Source organism: Pseudorca crassidens, chromosome 5, assembly GCF_039906515.1.
Source record: "Pseudorca crassidens isolate mPseCra1 chromosome 5, mPseCra1.hap1, whole genome shotgun sequence".
Taxonomy (NCBI): domain Eukaryota; kingdom Metazoa; phylum Chordata; class Mammalia; order Artiodactyla; family Delphinidae; genus Pseudorca; species Pseudorca crassidens.
Window position 1 is genome coordinate 143,432,501 of NC_090300.1, and position 19,642 is coordinate 143,452,142.

General features: G+C 46.8%; 2 protein-coding genes across 4 annotated transcripts in view; one reads left to right on the top strand and one right to left on the bottom strand.

Annotated features, from left to right (window-relative positions):
- LCA5L (lebercilin LCA5 like) overlaps positions 1–5,455 on the bottom strand; it is a 40,389-nt gene extending 34,934 nt beyond the window's left edge. Inside the window, exons 1-2 of the mRNA XM_067739511.1 lie at positions 5,223–5,455; positions 3,606–3,671 (exon numbers count right to left, since the gene is read on the bottom strand). The gene's annotated coding sequence lies outside the window, so the exon portion shown is untranslated. The remainder of the gene's footprint in view (positions 1–3,605; positions 3,672–5,222) is intronic.
- Positions 5,456–13,660: 8,205 nt separating this feature from the next.
- Positions 13,661–19,642, top strand: part of SH3BGR (SH3 domain binding glutamate rich protein) — a 64,093-nt gene continuing 58,111 nt past the window's right edge. Inside the window, exon 1 of one of the 3 annotated variants that reach the window (XM_067739514.1) lies at positions 13,661–13,857. In XM_067739514.1, coding sequence (XP_067595615.1) covers positions 13,813–13,857 — 45 coding nt within the window. In that variant the 5' untranslated portion in view covers positions 13,661–13,812. The remainder of the gene's footprint in view (positions 13,858–19,642) is intronic. The other 2 variants (XR_010943855.1, XM_067739512.1) reach the window with 2 other exon arrangements.

Here is a 19,642-nt window from a genome sequence, read left to right on the forward strand (position 1 = left end):
GGCTGGTATGTGAAAAAGGACACAGAAGCCAACTTGAAGTTTTCACTGATCAAATCTAGGACAATTTGAGCATCAAAATAAATAAGGATGAAATAAGATGACAACCTATTAAATAAGATAGGAACCCATGAGTCCATACTAATACAAATGAATAAATAAACAGAGAAAGGAAGAGAAAGCTCTTCCTTATGGTAGAATGACAGCTAATAAATGTACAAGGAATGGCTGAAAGGGTCAATGACTGTTTGATGGCATCAGAGAGGTAGTTGAAACAGGCAGGACTTGTCAGTGGATGCTAAAGGCCAGTGAACAGAAGTCCGATAAAGAACGGGATCTGGGATAACACTAATCAAATACAAAAGGAAAGAGGGTGGCTTTGTGGAGAAACCTGGCAGACACCTTGACCATCACCAGGTCAGCAAGGCCCGCACCACCAGTGGGACAGGGGGACCTCATGTGCCTCCCGGAAACTGAGAAGAGCACAGGGTCATCCCTGTGGTCTCCCTGCCAGGATCAGGCCCGAGTCAGGTCGGGGGAGACACCGACCAGACCCAGGTTGAGGGTCTTCCTACAGAACAAAAGGCCTGAACTCTTTGACTTAAAGTTCAGCAGAATGTTAAATGACCAGAAAAGCTCTTCCCTTAGCTTATTAAAATAGTTATAAAAACAGGCAAGATGATCACATACCTCAAGGCTTTCAAGAACACGATTTCTAACACTGTGTCCACTTTTAAGATGATGTGTCCCAATTTTTGGCTTCAGAAATGTGGTTGCTCTAATATTGAAGAAAGGAAGTTTAAGAATGAACACTGGGGGACTTCCCTGGTGGCGCAGTGGTTAAGAATCTGCCTGTCAATGCAGGGAACATGGGTTCGATCCCTGGTCTGGGAAGATCCCACATGCCATGGAGCAGCTAAGCCCGTGCACCATAACTACTGAGCCTGTGCTCTAGAGCCTGCGAGCCACAAGTACTGAAGCCCATGAGCCACAAGTACTGAAGCCCGCGTGCCTAAAGCACGTGCTCTGCAACGAGAGAAGCCACCGCAATGAGAAGCCCGTGCACCGCAACGAAGAGTAGCCCCTGCTCTCCACAACTAGAGAAAGCTCACGCGCAGCAACGAAGACCCAACGCAGCCGAAAAAAGAAAGGAATGAACACTGGAATTAAGAAGAGAGGAAGTATGCTACAGAAGGAAAAAGGCTTGTGTGGCGAGATGTCTGAGTTCTAGTTCCAGCTCTGCCACTACTAGCTAGCTGCCTGGCCTCAATGGTTTAATGTACGAAATTTGCTGTTTTCAATGACGTTTAAGGTTTAGTCCGGCATGAAAGTCCATCAATTAAATATACCTATATACATCAGAAATCTCAGGCTTTATTGGATAACATGGAATTGTGCCATTCAAGCTTTGGATGGTTATAGACAAGTTATGTAGGTTTTGGTTATTTAACAATTTTATATATTTAATTGATTTTTGACAAAGAGCTCAAATTCATCCCCAGACTCAGCTTCCCAAGGCAGCGCCTTCAGGGTTAGAAGCTGTGCCTCTCTGCTCCCACCAGGTGGCGGCAAATGCAGCTCCTGCATGGGCTACAGGAAGAGCCCACACTCTAGGGCTACATGCACAGACGCGTGAACTTTTAGCGCCCCCTCCCGGCCACTGCCACATTTCTTTTTAATTTACAGTGTTGACCTGATTCCTTTTTACTAGAATTTTCACTCTGTCTATTTTAATAAAATTCTACGAAAATATCCCACATTTGATGTTACACATTCGAATGTCCGTTTCATTCATTCTTTCAACACACATTTGAGTGTGTACCATGTGCCAGGAGCTGTGTGAGGTGTGGAGGGTATAATGAACACAGAAACATGTCTGTTTTCGTGGAGCTAACACGTCGGTAATAAAATAATCACAACAGTGACTGTTCTAAGTGTTTTAAAGGAAAGAGCTACAACTCTGTGAGGATATATGGCAAAGAAGCCTGATCTAGACAGTGACCTGGGAGTTTCCCTAGAGCGGTGCATTCTAAGTTGAGATATGCAGGGTCAGTGGGAATTGACTGGGCAAAGAGGAACGGAGGGTGGGAAGGAAGAACAGCACAGAGAAGGCAGTGCCAGGGCTGGCGCGTAGAGGAGGCCCCTGTGGCTGGGCCCCGTGACAAGGGCCAGCGGTTCCAGATGGGGCTCCAGAGGTCAGGGGGGTGAACAGCTGCAGGGTCACTGGAAGGCATGTTTATGGTCTGGATCTTTCATCCAAGAGGAACAGCCAGCTAGCAGTAAGCAAAAGAGAGAGAGGCTGGGGAAGGGATGATGTGCGCTGCCTCCCGAAGAGGTGACTCTGGCTGCAGCGGGGGAGAACAGAAGAGGGAAGAGTCAGAGAGCAGCGGATGCAGGAGGCGGGACGAAGGAAGGCAGGAGCTTGGACCAAGGCGCCCGTGATGATGTGAAAGATGCACAGGGGACAATGTCACCAGGGCTTGGTGACCCACTGGATGCTGGGGTGAGGGAAAAGGTCAAGGGGTCCCAGTGGGTGGGGTGGTGGGAGACTGCCAGGTCTTGCGCGTGTTGAGTTGCAGGGGTCTGAGAGGTATGAAGAGGCACTGCTGCCCAGCAGCTGGACCTATGGGAGCCGGAGGATCAGAAGGCTGGGCGTGGCTGAGGGTGCAGAAGCCCAGGGAAGACAGTGCTTCGCGAGTGGGAGGGGAGCAGCAGTGTCAAACTTACGTGCTGCTGAGAGACTGAACAAGACGTGGCCGGGAACGTCTGATGAGCGGTGTTAGTGCAGGGCAGACTGGAGTGGGTCGAGGAATGAGAGGCAGGGAATGCACACACTGAATATGGCAATTCTTTACCAAAGTTTGCCTGTCAAGGGGGATGAGAAATTGAGCAATAACTGGAAAATGAAAGAGAACTGAGGTCAAGGGAGTTTGTTTCTGTTTCTTTTGTGATGGGAGGTCTTGAGCATGTTTTTTTTTGCGGTACGCGGGCCTCTCACTGTTGTGGCCTCTCCCGTTGCGGGGCACAGGCTCCGGACGCGCAGGCTCAGCGGCCACGGCTCACGGGCCCAGCCGCTCCGCGGCATGTGGGATCCTCCTGGACTGAGGCACGAACCTGCGTCCCCTGCATCGGCAGGCGGACTCCCAACCACTGCGCCACCAGGGAAGCCCTTGAGCATGTTTAAAAGCCGAGGGAAAGCGCCAGTCAAGATGGAAGAGGTGATGACACAGGTGAGAGAATGGACAGCCGAGAGTGACAGCAAGTGGGAGTGGGTGAGATCCAAACCACAGGGGGGTTGCAGTTGTGTCAGCTGAAGATGGAGGAGATTCCCCTCAGGTGGCTTTAAGAGCCTCTATGAAGTGACAGGACAAGGGGAGGCTGGAAGGCGGAACATCCTATAGACCCTCTGCAAGTTGCAGCTGCCCTACCATTATACTTTGGTCCGTCAGGGTTTCACTAGATGGAAAAAGAGACAACGGAGGCTGGGGGTTTGCAACTGGCAAGGGGACAGGTGTCTGGGGCCATTAGCTCCCTGAGGGCAGGGACCTGTCATATCAATCACTGCCTCACTCTGTGCCTGACTGGAGTATCAGCGCCCAGGTACTTACTATCAAAGTGATCAGCGTAGGAATGCTCACTTGTCTTCATTTCAATTTGCCTCTTTTGGTGCTTCTCTAAAAAACCAAAAAAGAAAGAATACAGAACAGACAGAGCATAAATTCCTACATGACTTTTTTTCTCACTTGGAAGAATTCTTTCATTCTTCCGTAAAGTCAGTTTTAAAGTTCTTGCCATAGATCTATCCAGAGACACTGTCATATATCTCAGAAAGCTAAAGGGCATCTTTCAATTTTTAGCTTAATCGTAAGGTGCTTACGTAGCTTCGTCTACTTTGTTTAAAAGTCGCAAAAATGCATACTAAAAATGTTGTATTTTTATCTATGGAAACTATAAAATTCATATACTTCAAAAAAAACCGTACATGAAATAACACAGAAAAAGAAAACAGCATAAGGCTGTCTATACTCAAAGCAGGGAGACCAATTAGGAGGCTACTGAAATAATCCAGGCCTGGACCAGGGTGCTGACAGTGGGCGTTGGATACGTTCTGAAGGATGTGTTGACAGACTGAATGTGGGGAGGGAGAGAAACAGGAGTCAAGGAGGACACTAATGCCCAGACAACTTGGGAGAATGGCTTCCAGTAACTGGGGTGGGTAAAAGCAAGGGAGGAGCAGGTTTGCGGGAATGTTCTCGACTTGCTGTGCTGGAGATGCCTTAGACATCTAAGCAGAGATATGGGCAGGCAGACATGCGTCTGAAGTTCAGAGGAGGGTCAGGACTGCAGATACACATGTGGGGTTCACTCGCATTTAGATGGGTTTTGAGCCTATGAGACTGGATGAATTCACCTAGGAAGTGAGGGTAGATTAAAAAAAAAAAAAGTTCGAGGTCATGGGTGGCAGTGAAAAACTGGCCTGAAAACTTAACCGCTGGCACACGTGTGGCAAGGAAATGTTAACGCACCACCGGGAAATTGTGGACAGAGGGCTCCAAGGCTGAGTTGAGCGGGTGAGGGACAAAAACACAGAAGACACTGCAAAGGATTCAGATTTTCCAGGGATGGGGATTAGGGAAATGTCAGCGCTAAGGTTAGAAGGAAAAAACAAAGCAAAAGCAAGCAGGCAGATGCAAAATTTAAGGTAACAGATTCAGATATAAAAGAAAAATGTCGGCGAAAGCCTGCAAGTTGGTGAAGGGGTGAAATCGGCCCCAGCGTGGCGGGGCAGGAAGAAGGCGTGGCTGGAAGGCGGGGTAAGGTGACTGGCCGGGCCCCTCCCCCGGGCCATACCCGGGCCAGCTCGGCACCGCCCCCTGCCCGAAAGCCTCCAGCGGCCAGTCCGCGTGCGGGCGGGTCCGCCGGTCCGCGGGTCCCCGGGCCAGCGTGGGCTTGTGAGTGTGTTGCGTGGGCGCAGTCACAGTGTCTGAACTGGGAAGAAGGACGCCGAGGGCCGCTCTTCACCAGGCTGCGCTTTGCAGGAGGAAGCGGCCTCACGGCCTGCCTACGTTACCAACTGCAGAGCCAAGCAGCGAGGCCCGAGCTGGGCAGGGGCCAGGACTGAGGAACCGGGCGACACCGGAAGACTCGGAAAGTTTAGCAGCAGGCTCGGCTGGGGCAGGGCGGAGACTTTCGGCTGTGGGGCGCGGCGGCAGCGGGTCTGTTACCTGCTCCGCGCGGCTGCCGCTGCAGCGCCAACCTCGCGGCCTCCTGGCTCTGACGCGTCGCCCTGGAAACCGGCGCGCGGGGCTTTCTGGGACTGGCCGGGCAGGAGGGGAGGAACGAGAGGCGGGGCCGCGAGGCCTGCGCGCACGCGCACCCGGGTCCGCGCCTCTGTCCTGGGCCAGGTGTCCAGGGTCGGGTTGTGAGGCCTGCCTCACCTGACTCTTCCGTGAGGGTGAACTTAGCTGGCTGCATAGACTTTCGTAAACAAGCCTCCAGCCACCCCTCCTCGGCGCCCAGGATCCCGCCTACGCCCTGGCCGCGCTCGGGCCGAGCGAGCTGACCCCGCGGTTCCTTCCCGCGCCCGGTAGCTCTCGCCCGCGCACCGGGTGTTTTGAATCTGAGTCCGATGCACATGTCCGGTTCCCAGCCTGGGAGGGCCGTGGACTAAGCGCAGAGCGCTTCTGTTAACCTTTATAAAGATGGATTTCTTGGTGGAAGAAAATCTGATCACAAAGCAATGCATGTTTGGTGTAGAGAAGTTACCATGTACAGGAAAGTACCAAGAAAAAGTAAAAATCACCTATAAAAATTATAGGTGATTTTGTAAAAAAAAAAAATATTTTTGGCCGTGTTGCGTCTTCGTTTCTGTGCGAGGGCTTTCTCTAGTTGCGGCGAGCGGGGGCCACCCTTCATCGCGGTGCGCGGGCCTCTGAATACCGCGGCCTCTCGTTGCGGAGCACAGGCTCCGGACGCGCCATGGCTCACGGGCCCAGTTGCTCCGCGGCACGTGGGATCTTCCCAGATCAGGGCTTGAACCCGTGTCCCCTGCATCGGCAGTCAGACTCCCAACCACTGCGCCACCAGGGAAGCCCTATAGGTTATTCTTAGTGATTGCATAGGAGTTTTCAGTGATGCGTAGGCATAATTAACGAACAATAACATTATTTCTTTTTTTCCTCTTCCCTCCTCCTCACCCTCCCATTGTATCAATGCCCTGTTGAATGTCCTTGTAGATGAATCCTAGGGGTCACCCGACTGTTTTTTTAGGATAAATTCCTACATGTGAAGTTGAAGGATCAAAGGATAGACCCACTTTGAGGCTTTCTGAAGGTATACGAAAGTTTGCCTTCCAGGCAAATGTCTCCAATCCTTAATCCACATTTGCGGATAATCTTATTTCTTTTAAAAATGGATGTCCATGTAGGGGCTTCCCTGGTGGCGCAGTGGTTGAGAGTCCGCCTGCCGATGCAGGGGACACGGGTTTAAGCCCTGGTCCGGGATGATCCCACATGCCACGTAGCACCTAAGCCCGTGTGCCACAACTACTGAGCCCATGTGCCACAGCTACACACACCTAGAGCCCATGCTCCACAACAAGAGAAGCCACCACAATGAGAAACCCACGCGGTGCAACAGAGTAGCCCCCGCTCGCCACAACTAGAGAAAGCCTGTGTGCAGCAATGAAGACCCAATGCAGCCAAAAATAAATAAATAAAATTTAAAAATTAAAAAAAAGTATGCCCATGTTATTGTCAAAAAGTGACACCTTACTTTGAGTTTTTCACAACTTCGATTACTAGGAAGGATAGGCATTTTTGTTGTACTTTCAGTGACCATTTGTACTTATTTTGTGATTTGCCTTTTGCCCACTTTTTCAGTTGGCGTTCATCTTTGTAAAAATTGATTTGTTAGAACTTTTGACATTCTGTAAAACTCGGACTATGGTATATGCTGCAGATATTTCCTTCAGTTTGTCAATTACCTTTGAATTTTGTTTATACTGTATCTTGTATTTGTGTAGCTCAAATTTATCACATTTCCCTTTATGGTTTTTTCATTTTGTTTTTATGTAATAGGGGGCAGTGGGCATCTCCAAGCAGACCCTGTTTTTTCTTTTTTTTTTTTTAATTTTATTGAAGTATAGTTGATTTACAATGTTGTGTTAATTTCTTCTGTACAGCAAAATGACTCAGTTATATATATACACACACACACACACACACACACACACACACACACATATATATATATTCCTCTTCATATTCTTTTCCATTATGGCTTATCAAAGTATATTGAACATAGTTCCCTGTGCTATACAGTAAGACCTTGTTGTTTTTCCATTCTGTATATAATAGTTTGCATCTGCTAATCCCAAACTCCCATTCCTTCCTTCCCCTACACCCCTCCCACTTGGCAACCACAAGTCTGTTCTCTATATCTGTGAGTCTGTTTTTGTTTCCTAGGTATGTTGATTTGTATCTTATTTTAGATTCCACATATAAGTGATAGCATATGGTATTGGTCTCCTCTGTCTGACTTACTTCACTTAGTATGGTAATCTCTAGGTCCATCCATGTTGCTGCAAATGACATTATTTCATTCTTTTTCATGGCTGAGTAATATTCCATTGTGTATATGTACCGCATCTTCTTTATTCATTCATCTGTCGATAGACATTTAGGTTGCTTCCATGTCTTGTAAACAGTGCTGCTATGAACGTAGGGGTGTGTGTATCTTTTCCAATTATAGTTTTGTCTGGGCATATGCCCAGAAGTGGGATTCAAGCCAACCCCATTTAATTCTGGCTTTTTAGGGGTTGGTGCCAGACAAGGCTTCCCTGTCCCATCACCACCTGCTCCTCCCTATCCTGTTAGAGTGCCCACTCTTTTTTTTTTTTTTTTTTTTTTTTGCAGTACGCAGGCCTCTCACTGTTGTGGCCTCTCTGTTGCAGAGCACAGGCTCTGGACGCGCAGGCTTAGCGGCCATGGCTCACGGGCCCAGCCGCTCCACGGCATGTGGGATCCTCCTTGACCGGGGCACAAACCCGTGTCCCCTGCATCGGCAGGTGGACTCGCAACCACTGCGCCACCAGGGAAGCCCTAGAGTGCCCACTCTTAATTTTGCTGCGTTATGTGTTTCTACAACCTTGGGTGGTGAGTTATTCATATAAGCTGGGTAGTGGTTTTTGTTGTGGGTGAGCTGGGCACCATCTCCAAGTAGACATACATTAGACAAGTGTTGCCCTAGACTTGTCATTCATGGAAGGATGGCTGGTTCATTGCTGCTGGTGCTCCCAAGACAGTAACAAAAGTGGCTGTTTAGTAGTATGATTATTTTTAACAAATTTATTATTTATTTTTGGCTGCGTTGGGTCTTCGTTGCATGCAGTCTTTCTCTAGTTGCAGCAAGCAGGGGCTACTCTTCGTTGCAGTGTGCGGGCTTCTCATAGCGGTGGCTTCTCCTGTTGCGGAGCACAGGCTCTAGGCGCGCGTGCTTCAGTAGTTGTAGCGTGAGGGCTCAGTAGTTGTGGCACATGGGCTTAGTTGCTCCACGGCATGTGGGATCTTCCCGGACCAGGGCTCGAACCTGTGTCCCCTGCATTGGCAGGCGGATTCTTAACCACTGCGCCACCAGGGAAGTCCAAAAGTGGCTGTTTATTATTAAGAGAACATCCCAACCCTGGTTCTCAGGACTGGAGGAACCTGAAAGATGGAGGCTCCTCAGAACGTCCTTTCCCATCTGAATGGTCTCTCCCTCTCTTTTTTTCTAGCTCTTTCCAGTCTATCACCTTTGTTTCTGCCTTGGAAAGAAGTACTTCTTTCCTGTCTGTGTGTTATGAAAGGGGGAGAGGCCCTTACTGTACGAAGCTGAAGAACTGCCTTTTAGTAATTATGGTGGTCACCTCCATCATGCTACATATTAACATAGGCCTTTATAGCTCTGTATGAGTTTCCTAAGGCTGCTGTAACAAATAACCACAGAACTGATGGCTTAAGACAGCAGAAATTTATTCTTTCATGGGTCTGGAGACCGAAGTCCAAAATCAAGGTGTCAGCATGGCTGTGTTCCCTCTGAAGTCTCCTGGGGAGGATCCTTCCTGCCTCTTCCATCTCCTGGTGGCTCCTGGTGTTCCTTGGCTTGTGGCCACATCACTCCAATCTCTGCCTCTGTCTTCACATAGTGTTTTTCTCTGTGTCTCTCTGTGTGTTTTCTCCCCTTCTTATGAGGATATCAGTTATTGGATTTAGGGCCCACCTGAAATCCAGGATGATTTCATTTCAAGATCCTTAATCGATTTCATCTGCAAAGACCCTGTTTCCAAATAAGATCACATTCTGAGGTTTGGGGGGAACATGAATTTTGGCGGGACAATATTCTACCCACTACTGCTACTATGGTGGTCACCACTGTTATAATAATAAAAATATAAATAAATAATATAAATAAGGAAAATAAAAAATATAAATAAATAATAAAAATTTAAAAAAAATCAGCCTTTATTTCTCATTTTATTTTACCTGTAAAATTATATAAATAAACCAAACATAGCATCTGGTATCATTTATTATAAGATCCCTCGAGGATCTCTGTGAAGTTTGGAGCCAGTACCTCATACTTTTATCACTAAAATTATGTCAAATCGTCCTTTCACAATGTATACACATATCAAATCATCACAATGTACACTTTAAATATCTTACAATTTATTTGTGAACTGTACCTCAATAAAGTTTAAAAAAAAAGTAAATTCTGTTAAAAATTAGGTCAGATCTAAAAGTACTGTTATTTGACTTTAACATCAAGGATTAGAGATCTGAAATAATTAGCCTCTTGCATCTTCATTCGATTAGACAACTTATTTCTTTTTCTTTTTTTTTTTTTTTTGCGGTACACGGGCCTCTCACTGTTGTGGCCTCTCCTGTTGCAGAGCACAGGCTCCGCACGTGCAGGCTTAGCGGCCATGGCTCACGGGCCCAGCCGCTCCGCGGCATGTGGGATCTTCCCGGACCGAGACACGAACCCGTGTCCTCTGCATTGGCAGGCGGACTCTCAACCACTGCACCACCATGGAAGCCGTAGACAACTTATTTCTGAATTGAATTTTCAAAGTCGGAGATTCATTGAGCTTTCTTTTAAGACTCATTTGGAATGTTTTGTATTCCTTTTAATTATCTTGAAGCTCACTGATGTCGCTGTAACAAAAGATGTGTCAGCTGGAGTTTTCAAATTTCTGATTTGTACATTTTCATGGTCATTATTAAAAGGATAAGCTTCTAAAAGTAATTCATAGTGAAATAAAGGAGCACTGGGAATTTGAGGGTAGGAAATCAGGAGTTTTTCTTGTGTGGTGTGGACATAAATGGGGTTGGGTTCAAATCCTGGATACACCGTTACCTTTCCTATCATCTCCCATTCTTCTTTTTTTTTTTTTGCCATACCTCGAGGCTTGTGGGATCTTAGTTCCCTGACCAGGGATCGAACCCGGGCCCTCGGCAGTGAAAGTGCCGAACCTTAACCACTGGACTGCCAGGGAATTCCCTCAGCTCCCATTCTAAGTCCTCACCGGTGAGGATGGATAGTAATAGGACCCGGTTTTAGGGCTGTTGTGTGGTTTAAGGGAGTGGTTTATGCAAAGCCCTTAGAGCAGGTCTGGCTTGGCAAACACCTCAAAATTGTTAGCTATTAGTTCAAGTAGGAAATTTGTTTCTCCCTAGGGCAGGCAGCTGGAGGGGGTGTCAAGATTGAGGTAGGTTTTGCCCTGTTGTTACCAATATTGGGTCCTCTGGCCTTGTGTGCGGTAAAGCCAATCTACTGACAATCTACTGGGTTGTGGTATGCAGGTGTGAAGGAATGTGCAGGACTTACTGTAGGCACCAAACAAGGAGTGTGGGCAACTGATGGTCAAAACCCCAGAACTTCCTGATGGGTTTCAGGAAAGTGTTTTCAAGGGTAAAGTGAGGGAGGGGGGTGCTGTAGGGTGGGTGGTCAGCTTGTGCACAAGTATCTGATTGGTTGATGGTGAGGGAACCAGTCATCAGGATGGTGTCATAGGAGTTAACATCATCAATCCTCAGGCTCCAGTTGCTCTGGGGGCTACGTGCTCACCATCATCATGCAGTTAGCTTCTTCCATTTGGGGGAGGCTTTAGTATCTGTAAAACAGCTCAGGAATGTGCATCAAATACTTTTATCTATGTCCTTCAGGGAGGAACTAAAGGTTCTGTGACTGCCACATGGCTGATTTACTGTTTAAATTGTTACCAGTTCTCCTGGCCCACTGATACTTTTGTCACTACATGTTCACATCCTTTCAATCATTAATTCTTGAGCCAGGCTTTTGTGACTCAGGGGAGGCCTGAGATAACTATAGGTTTTCTACAGACAAGAGGCAGGCAGAGGATATGGGGGGAGGGGTCTGTCCAGGGAGGCCCCATAGGGTCTTCCTCAGTTATACTATATGATCAGCAGATGTATATTCTCTAGGGCACATGAGCCACAGTTTATGTCACTAACTTACAAAGGCATTAAGAAATACACAGAGCTTATTACTTTCTTAAATAACATTTGCAGCAAAATAGTATGCTCATGTGGTGGATTTAAGACTAAGGTGTTTGAAAAAATATTTCGTGTGACAAAAATAGTATATACTCACTGTAGAAATTTTGGAAAATACAGCAAAGAAGAAAAGCAAAAATGATGGTGGGCTTTAACATAAAATTTTGGTGGGCTTTCAAATAAAATTTACTGGGACGAAGTGAGAGAGTGGCATGGACATATATACACTACCAAATGTAAAATAGATAGCTAGTGGGAAGCAGCTGCATGGCATGGGGAGATCAGCTCCGTGCTTTGTGACCACTCAGAGGGGTTGGATAGGGAGGGTGGGAGGGAGAGGCAAGAGGGAGGGGATAGGGGGATATATGTATATATATAGCTGATTCACTTTGTTATAAAGCAGAAATTAACACACCATTGCAAAGCAATTATACTCCAATAAAGATGTTAAAAAATAAATACAATTTATAATGCTTGTTACTTAAATTTGGGGAACCATGAGTCATCTTCACCTAATTTGGGGAGTAAACTTTGCATGCCCTAAGTTAAATTGTTGCGGGGTCATCTCAACCATTCATCCTGATCTAAATGAAGCTGAGCTATATTCTAGGGTCAGGGTGACCTTTCGTGGAGGGCACCTACCTGAGGGGAAGGGGAGCAGGCCTCCAGACCTTCTGGGCTCTGGTGAGGGGGCTGGAGGTCAAAACCCAAAAGATCCCTCCCCGGTCCCAGGATCTTACAGACACGACCTTCATGAGCAGTCAGGGACTTAAACTAAGAGAGAGACTCAGCCATGTTAAGAAGACTAAATATACCCTCCTGCCTTTGCCCCTAAAGACCTTGATCTTGACTTTGAAACCCACCAGGAGAGTGGGGTGGCTACCATTTGGGCTTCTTAGTAGATTTTTAATGTCTCTAACGTTTAACACAATTCAAATTATCTATACAAATAAGACACAGAGAGAGAGCCTGTTACAAACAGATCATTCATTTCTTCCCCCCAAAGTCTCTAAAACAGTGGAAGCAATTTGCTTGAAAGCCAGCCCTCCCTGCTGGGTTGGGGATGTCAGCGAAACCTGACACGGTCCTCAGCTTGTCAGCCTCTGTTCTTCAGGAGAAACAGGTGGTAAAGGGGGAAAACTGGGAACAGGCCACTCCTAAAGGAATCTACTGTATGACAGTTCATTGAATTTTTTTTTTTCAATGCAAAACGATGATTATTTTTACTTTTTAATTCTATCCATAGGAATTGTGTTTGAAGGTTTCACTAAGTTTCCAGGTATTCCTCAGAGTAGACTTGAATGTGGTAGACTTGAATGTCACTATTCATAAATGATAGTGACAATTATTAAGTATTGTTTAATTAGCATGCCGCCTTCTCTGATTAAAATACACACTTTGTACATTAGGTGCCATTGCCGAGCGGTGTAAGAATAAAAATCATGCACCCTTTAAAAACACTCTTTAGTAACAGACCCTTATTGCTGATCCAGATGGCCTATCATTTGTATTAATGACAAACTTAATTTCTTGAGTAAATTTTCACCCACTGTGCTCCCTTGATTTTTCTTGCTCAGTGAAATTCATCTGAAGCAAAATATAATAAAGCATGACATATGCATCACAGAATTAAAGTGGAGATTAATTAAAGCTGACTCCAGTTGACGGGCACTGAGTTTTTTTGAATCTGCCAGAAAATTTTAAAGTAAGGAAGCCGCTCTTTATTTAGGTAAAGACTTCTGTGGCTGTTCTGACCCGTGCTATGTGCCTGCCAAAAACCCTGTAAACAAGTCCCCCTCCGGCACCGAGCTGGTGGTGTTCGGGCTTTTCCAGCTCCTGGGAGCGCCTCCCTCCTCTTCTCTCCTCCTCCGCTACCCGGGGCTCCACCTCCCGCTGCCCGAGGCATCTCCCCGCAGGTCTCTGATTGGTGCGGAGCGCAGCCTTGCCTTTTAGGGACTGTTGTCGGGCTTTCAAGGGGATTAGGGAAAGGGTCCAGCGGCTGCTTATATCAACCAATCAACTGTTTTCCTGACAGATCCCCAAATATTCCCTGGCCAATGGCGGGGAGAGCCCGAGGTGCCTGGGCCGCTCGTGGGAGAGGCAGGGCTTCAGTGGAGCTGAGAGGCGTGAGCTCGGACAGCCTTGGGCCCCTCGCCAGTCCCCACCTGGCACTTGTTTGTGTCACTGTCAGGATTTGTCTGACTCCGCGTTCCCTCGCAGGGGTGTGTTGGGGGGAGTCCTCTTTGCAACCCTCAAAATGGTTATCAAAGTGTTTGTTGCCACATCATCTGGGTCCATAGCGGTAGGTGTCTGATGGAATTTGGGGGCTTTCTTCCTGTCCTATTTTCTGAATAACTCAGACTTGGAAGTAGAAGGAGGGGGTATGGCCCAGTGCTGGCTTTACATGTCTTTTTGGGGCGTGTGTAAGTAAGCCTGTGAGCCCTTTGCTTTCTGCCTTGGTTTGAATGGTGTTGAAGAAGTGTGTGTGATCTGGGACAGCTGTGTGTGGAAGGGGATTCAAGGAAGGGGGTGTGTTTGATACTAGAACTTTTTTTTTTTTTTTTTTATGGCCACATTGGGTCTTCGTTTCTGCACGTGGGTCTAGTTGCGGCGAGCGGGGGCTACTCTTCGTTGCGGTGCGTGGACTTCTCGTTGCGGTGGCTTCTCTTGTTGAGGAGCACGGGCTCTAGGTGCGCGGGCTTCAGTAGTTGCAGCACATGGGCTCAGTAGTTGTGGCACACAGGCTCCAGAGCGCGGGCTCAGTAGTTGTGGCGCACGGGCTTAGCTGCTCCACGGCATGTGGGATCTTCCCGGACCAGGGCTCGAACCCGTGTCCCCTGCACCGGCAGGCAGACTTCTAACCACTGCGCCACCAGAGAAGTTCCCGATACTAGAACTTTTAACATGTGATTTGTGTCATGTTGTGTCTCATATATGATAGAATGGGAGGCTTTTTTTTTTGGTGGAATGTTTCTGCCATTCTTTCTGCAAGACAGACTAATTTAAAATTGCAAATAAATGACACTTTGTGTAACAATAATTGGTATGTATTGTATGTATGTATGTATCATCTGGCGTATGATGGGCCAGATTACTAAAATGACTCCTGGGTGTAATAACTTGTGTATGTAATGTAATCCTAATGAAAGTGTCAAGTTAGCATGTGTAATGCTATTATTTGAGGATAATAATGTCACAGTGACAAGAACAAACATCTCTAAGGCTAAAGGTTTAAATTCTCTAGGAATCCAGACAGACCAAAAACAGGTACTAAAAGCCGACCTCCAAAGCATTGCTTTGTCTGATTTCCTTGGGACCAGGCTGGGAACCACACGTCCATCTCTCTAAGTCCAGCTTTCATTCTGTGCCTTAAGAAATAGGAGTAAGGGAGGGACTCGTTTATCCTTGGAAATGATTCAGGCTTTGATTTTAGGCTTGAACCTGCAGTGTCTATCTGGGACCGACATTTCGACCAGCATTTTATCATCTAGGAGGCTGTGGAGAGAAACAGAGTTTTATTAATCCTGAGAGTTGAAGACCAGCAAAGGGGCTGTTTCCTTTTATATCTGATTCCTGGAACTTCTCGGGTTGCAGCTTGGGTTTCAGTGGTCCCTCAGCCAGGGATGATACCCTAGACAAATGGTTGGCCCAGGGAACTGTCCTAATGGCAGCTCCTGAATGCCACCCGCGTTGCCCCCACCTCGCCCCCTCCAGCCCTGAAAGTTCACGCGGTTTCCAGAGAGGACGAGAGGAAAACACGAGAAAAGAGCCTGGTCACTCCTTCTGAGCACAACTGGTGGGCACCTGTTTAGTGAGCTCTCGAACATCTTTTAACAGAAAACGATGAGGAACAATTCCAAATGCAAAACTGCAAAATCTTTTGTGGCTGTTGATGACCTCAGAAACTTTTAGTTGATCTACAAAAAGCACATTTTTGGATTGTTTAGATTAAAAAAAATTTTTTTTTGTAGAAAATGGCTTTTGTGGGCTTCAAATACGCTGTTGACACACTCATTGCTGAAAAATTTTTCCACTAACCTGCCAATCTTCTACATGTTCCATAGATCAGGTCTGAGTGGCCCCATGCATCCTTCCGGAGACAGTGAACAAACTGATGGATTTCTTAGGATTATCTGATGTCCTACATTCTTGAAGTTTGGGAACATGATTTAGTTAGCCTGGGGGGATCTGGAGGGGTACTGTTTTTTCCAGGATCTTAGAAAATCCAAGTTCATTCTGCTGCCGGAAGCAAATGTTTTGGTGCCACTTGGGACTATGTGACCTTGGGAAAGTTATTGCCCCTTGCTGAGCCTCAATTTCCTTATCTGTAAAATGAGGGTAAGAATAGTACTCATCTCATAGTGTTGTCATGAGGACTTAGGAAATAAGCAAAGGGTGCCCAGCAGGGTGTCAAGTGCTTAATAAATATTATCATTATTAGTTTTTTAAAATTTATTTATGGCTGCGTTGGGTCTTCGTTGCTGCGCACGGGCTTTTCTCTAGTTGTGGCGAGTGGGGGTGTCTCTTCGCTGCGGTGCACGGGCTTCTCATTGCGGTGGCTTCTCTTTTTGCAGGGCACCGGCTCTAGGTGCACGGGCTTCAGTAGTTGTGGCCCACGGGCTCTAGAGCACAGGCTCAGTAGTTGTGGTGCATGGGCCTAGTTGCTCCGCCGCATGTGGGATCTTCCTGGACCAGGGCTCGAACCTGTGTCCCCTGCATTGAGAGGCAGACTCTTAACCACTGCGCCACCAGGGAAGTCCTATTATTATTAGTTAATGTTATAGTTATCAGCTATGGTTAGTTAGTATTATAATTATTATAACTATTGGTTATTAGTTAATGTTAGTTAATATTAATCAATATTTTTGTAGTTATATTTATTAGTTAATATTAGAAGATCTGCATCTGTGACGATGTTTCAGAACTGTCTCAAGCCACATAAATGGAAGAATTTCTGTCTTATCCTAAAGAATGAGAACTGATTTTTCCCACGGTGTCAGTGCTAATGATTTTTCCCGGCTGGGGAATCTCACCCAGAAGCTTCTTTGCAGGACGACCCCAGAGCAGCTGCCAGTACTTACGCTGTGTGGCAGTTGGTCTTTGCTACTTACTTCTTCAGTCTGTATACTTTAAAAACAGGTTCTTGCCTGTGACCTCATCAAAGAGGGCATTATGACTTCTGTTGGATGAATGAAATAAATGAAAAAGGAAAAAGCCAATTGTAATCTCTTGATGAGGTTTAGGCATGCAGCTGTGTATCACATCTCTATTTTAACAGCTGATGTCAAAGCGTGGTTCCACTTTACACACAGATTTGGGTGAAGAGACCCTGGGAGTAGGGGAGAAAGTTGTTGTATCTTCGTGGATGACCCTCCTCTCCTCCTGAAGGCCATCGCCACAGGGGTTGGGGGACAAAGGGAGAGAGGACGGTCCTCCCTGTTTTCAAGATGCACAGCCCCTGGACCACCATCTTTAAGGACAGACCCTCATGGTGGCCCCCGGATTTTGCAATCCTTTTTCCAGTCTTGATTGAGTGTAAATATAGAGGGAAAAACATGGTTTTTGAATTAGATGGATCTGGATGTGAACCTTGGAAAATTCTTTAATTCACTGGCACCTCAGCTTTGTTATCTTAAAATGGTGATCAGGGGCTTCCCTGGCGGCGCAGTGGTTGGGGGTCCGCCTGCCGAAGCAGGGGATGCGGGTTCGTGCCCCGGTCCGGGAGGATCCCACGTGCCGCGGAGCGGCTGGGCCCGTGAGCCGTGGCCGCTGAGCCTGCGCGTCCGGAGCCTGTGCTCCACAACGGGAGAGGCCACAACAGTGAGAGGCCCGCGTACCGAAAAAAAAAAAAAAAAAAAAAAAAAAAACAATAAACGGAACATGCCAAGCGAGAGACCCAAAGATCACTCTGATGCAGCACAGTCACCAAGAGTGGCTGGTGACTTCAGGACAGAGAAGGATTTTTTTTTTTTTTATTGTTTTATTGATTTTTTTGATTTACAGTGTTGTGTTAATTTCTGCTGTACAGCAAAGTGATTCAGTTTTCAGATTCTTTTCCATGATGGTTTATCACAGAATACTGAATATAGTTCCCCGTGCTCTACAGGAGGACTTTGTTGTTGATCCATTCTCTATGTAACAGTTTGCGTCTGCTAATCCCAAACTCCCAGTCCGCCCCTCCCCCACCCCCTCCCCCTGGGCCACCACAGGTCTGTTCTCTAGGAGAACGGCACATTCTTGTGAGTCCACGTAACAGGATAGGAAGTGAAAGCACGGGGTCCTAAGCACTGGTTCGCCAGGGAATTCCCAATGTAACAGGATAAGAAAGCAGAACTCTCTCAGCCTCCACTGAGGTCCCAAAGCCTCCAAGTGACACACACCCCAAGGACCCTGGATCCTCCAGAGGGGCTGCCCAGAAGGACGGTACAGCCTGTGGGACCAGCAATGGCCATGGCGCCCTGGAGAGGGGAGAGGGGGTGAGAGGTGCAGGGGGGAGTGTATCTGCGGTGAGGGCTACTGGGGTGCTGTGCACACCCCTACCCTTGAAACCACAAAGGGGGGGTGGCCTTTGGGGACCGATGCTGTGTCCCTAGGGTCAGCTCAGGAGGCCACACGGAGAAAGGCTGTACTTTGTGGTGGGAGCGGCATCTAGTAGGGACCCTTGAACAAGGACCACCGGGGGGGGGGTCCGGGGGGTGCGCCCTGCTCACGTGGGCATCAGAGTGCTGCAAAGGCCACGTGCCAGCCAGGTGAGCTCGTGCACTCCCTGCTCCCCCTCTCCCTCCTCTGGGTTCATCCTAAGACACTTCTCCAGACCCAGGCAGAAGCCAAGAGCTCCAAACAGCCAGGAGAGCCATGCTCTTGACTGAGTTTAAGTTGCTGGTGTTTGGAGAGTCCGGAGGGGCAGATTTAGTTTTCTTTTCTTTATTTGGGGGCAGTGCTGAGAAATAAAATGTAGCACAATACCATGCAGCCAACACTCAGTCAATTTCCTGTAGACGTAATTGCTTTTCTTGAGAGAAATCATCATAAACAGATTCTTTTTTTTTTTACATCTTTATTGGAGTATAATTGCTCTACAATGTTGTGTTAGTTTCTGCTGTATAATAAAGTGAATCAGCTATACGTATACATATGTCCCCATATCTCTTCCCTCTGGCGTCTCCCTCCCACCCTCCCTATCCCACCCCTCTGGGTAGTCACAAAGCACCGAGCTGATCTCCCTGTGCTATGAGGCTGCTTCCCACTAGCTATCTATCTTACGTTTGGTAAGCAAACATAATAATGAGAGGAGGAATAATTTCACAAATCCCAATCTTATAAGGCAAAATGTATGGAATAAAAGTGTCTGGAGTCCTGAAATTTAAGAATACTTATTCACTGTAACTGTTACTTTCAATGAAATGGTCAAAGAGTGGAAAACTTCTTTTGTAGAGACTGGTAGCATAGAAATTCTGGAATATATTCTGTTTATCAAAGCATCCCAGTTAGCTCTGAGCTGCCCCATTTTTATATTTCTAATTCTAAAAAGATATTATAGGGAAACATTTAGCAATTGAATTAACTGATGCATATAAATTAAACATTTGTTGGACCGCAAACTTTGGTAGTGTATATATGTCCCTGCCACTCTCTCACTTCGTCCCAGCTTACCCTTCCCCCTCCCCGTGTCCTCAAGTCCATTCTCTAGTAGGTCTGCGTCTTTATTCCCGTCTTGCCCCTAGGTTCTTCATGACCATTTTCTTTTTTTTTTTTTAGATTCCCTATATATGTCTTAGCATCTGGTATTTGTTTTTCTCTTTCTGACTTACTTTACTCTGTGTGACAGACTCTAGGTCCATCCACCTCACTACAAATAACTCAACTTCGTTTCTTTTTATGGCTGAGTAGTATTCCATTGTATATATGTGCCACATCTTCTTTATCCATTCATCTGTCGATGGGCACTTAGGTTGCTTCCATGTCCTGCCTATTGTAAATAGAGCTGCAATGAACATTGTGGTATATGACTCTTTTTGAAGAGTTTATGGTTTTCTCAGGGTATATGCCCAGTAGTGGGATTGCTGGGTCATATGGTAGTTCTATTT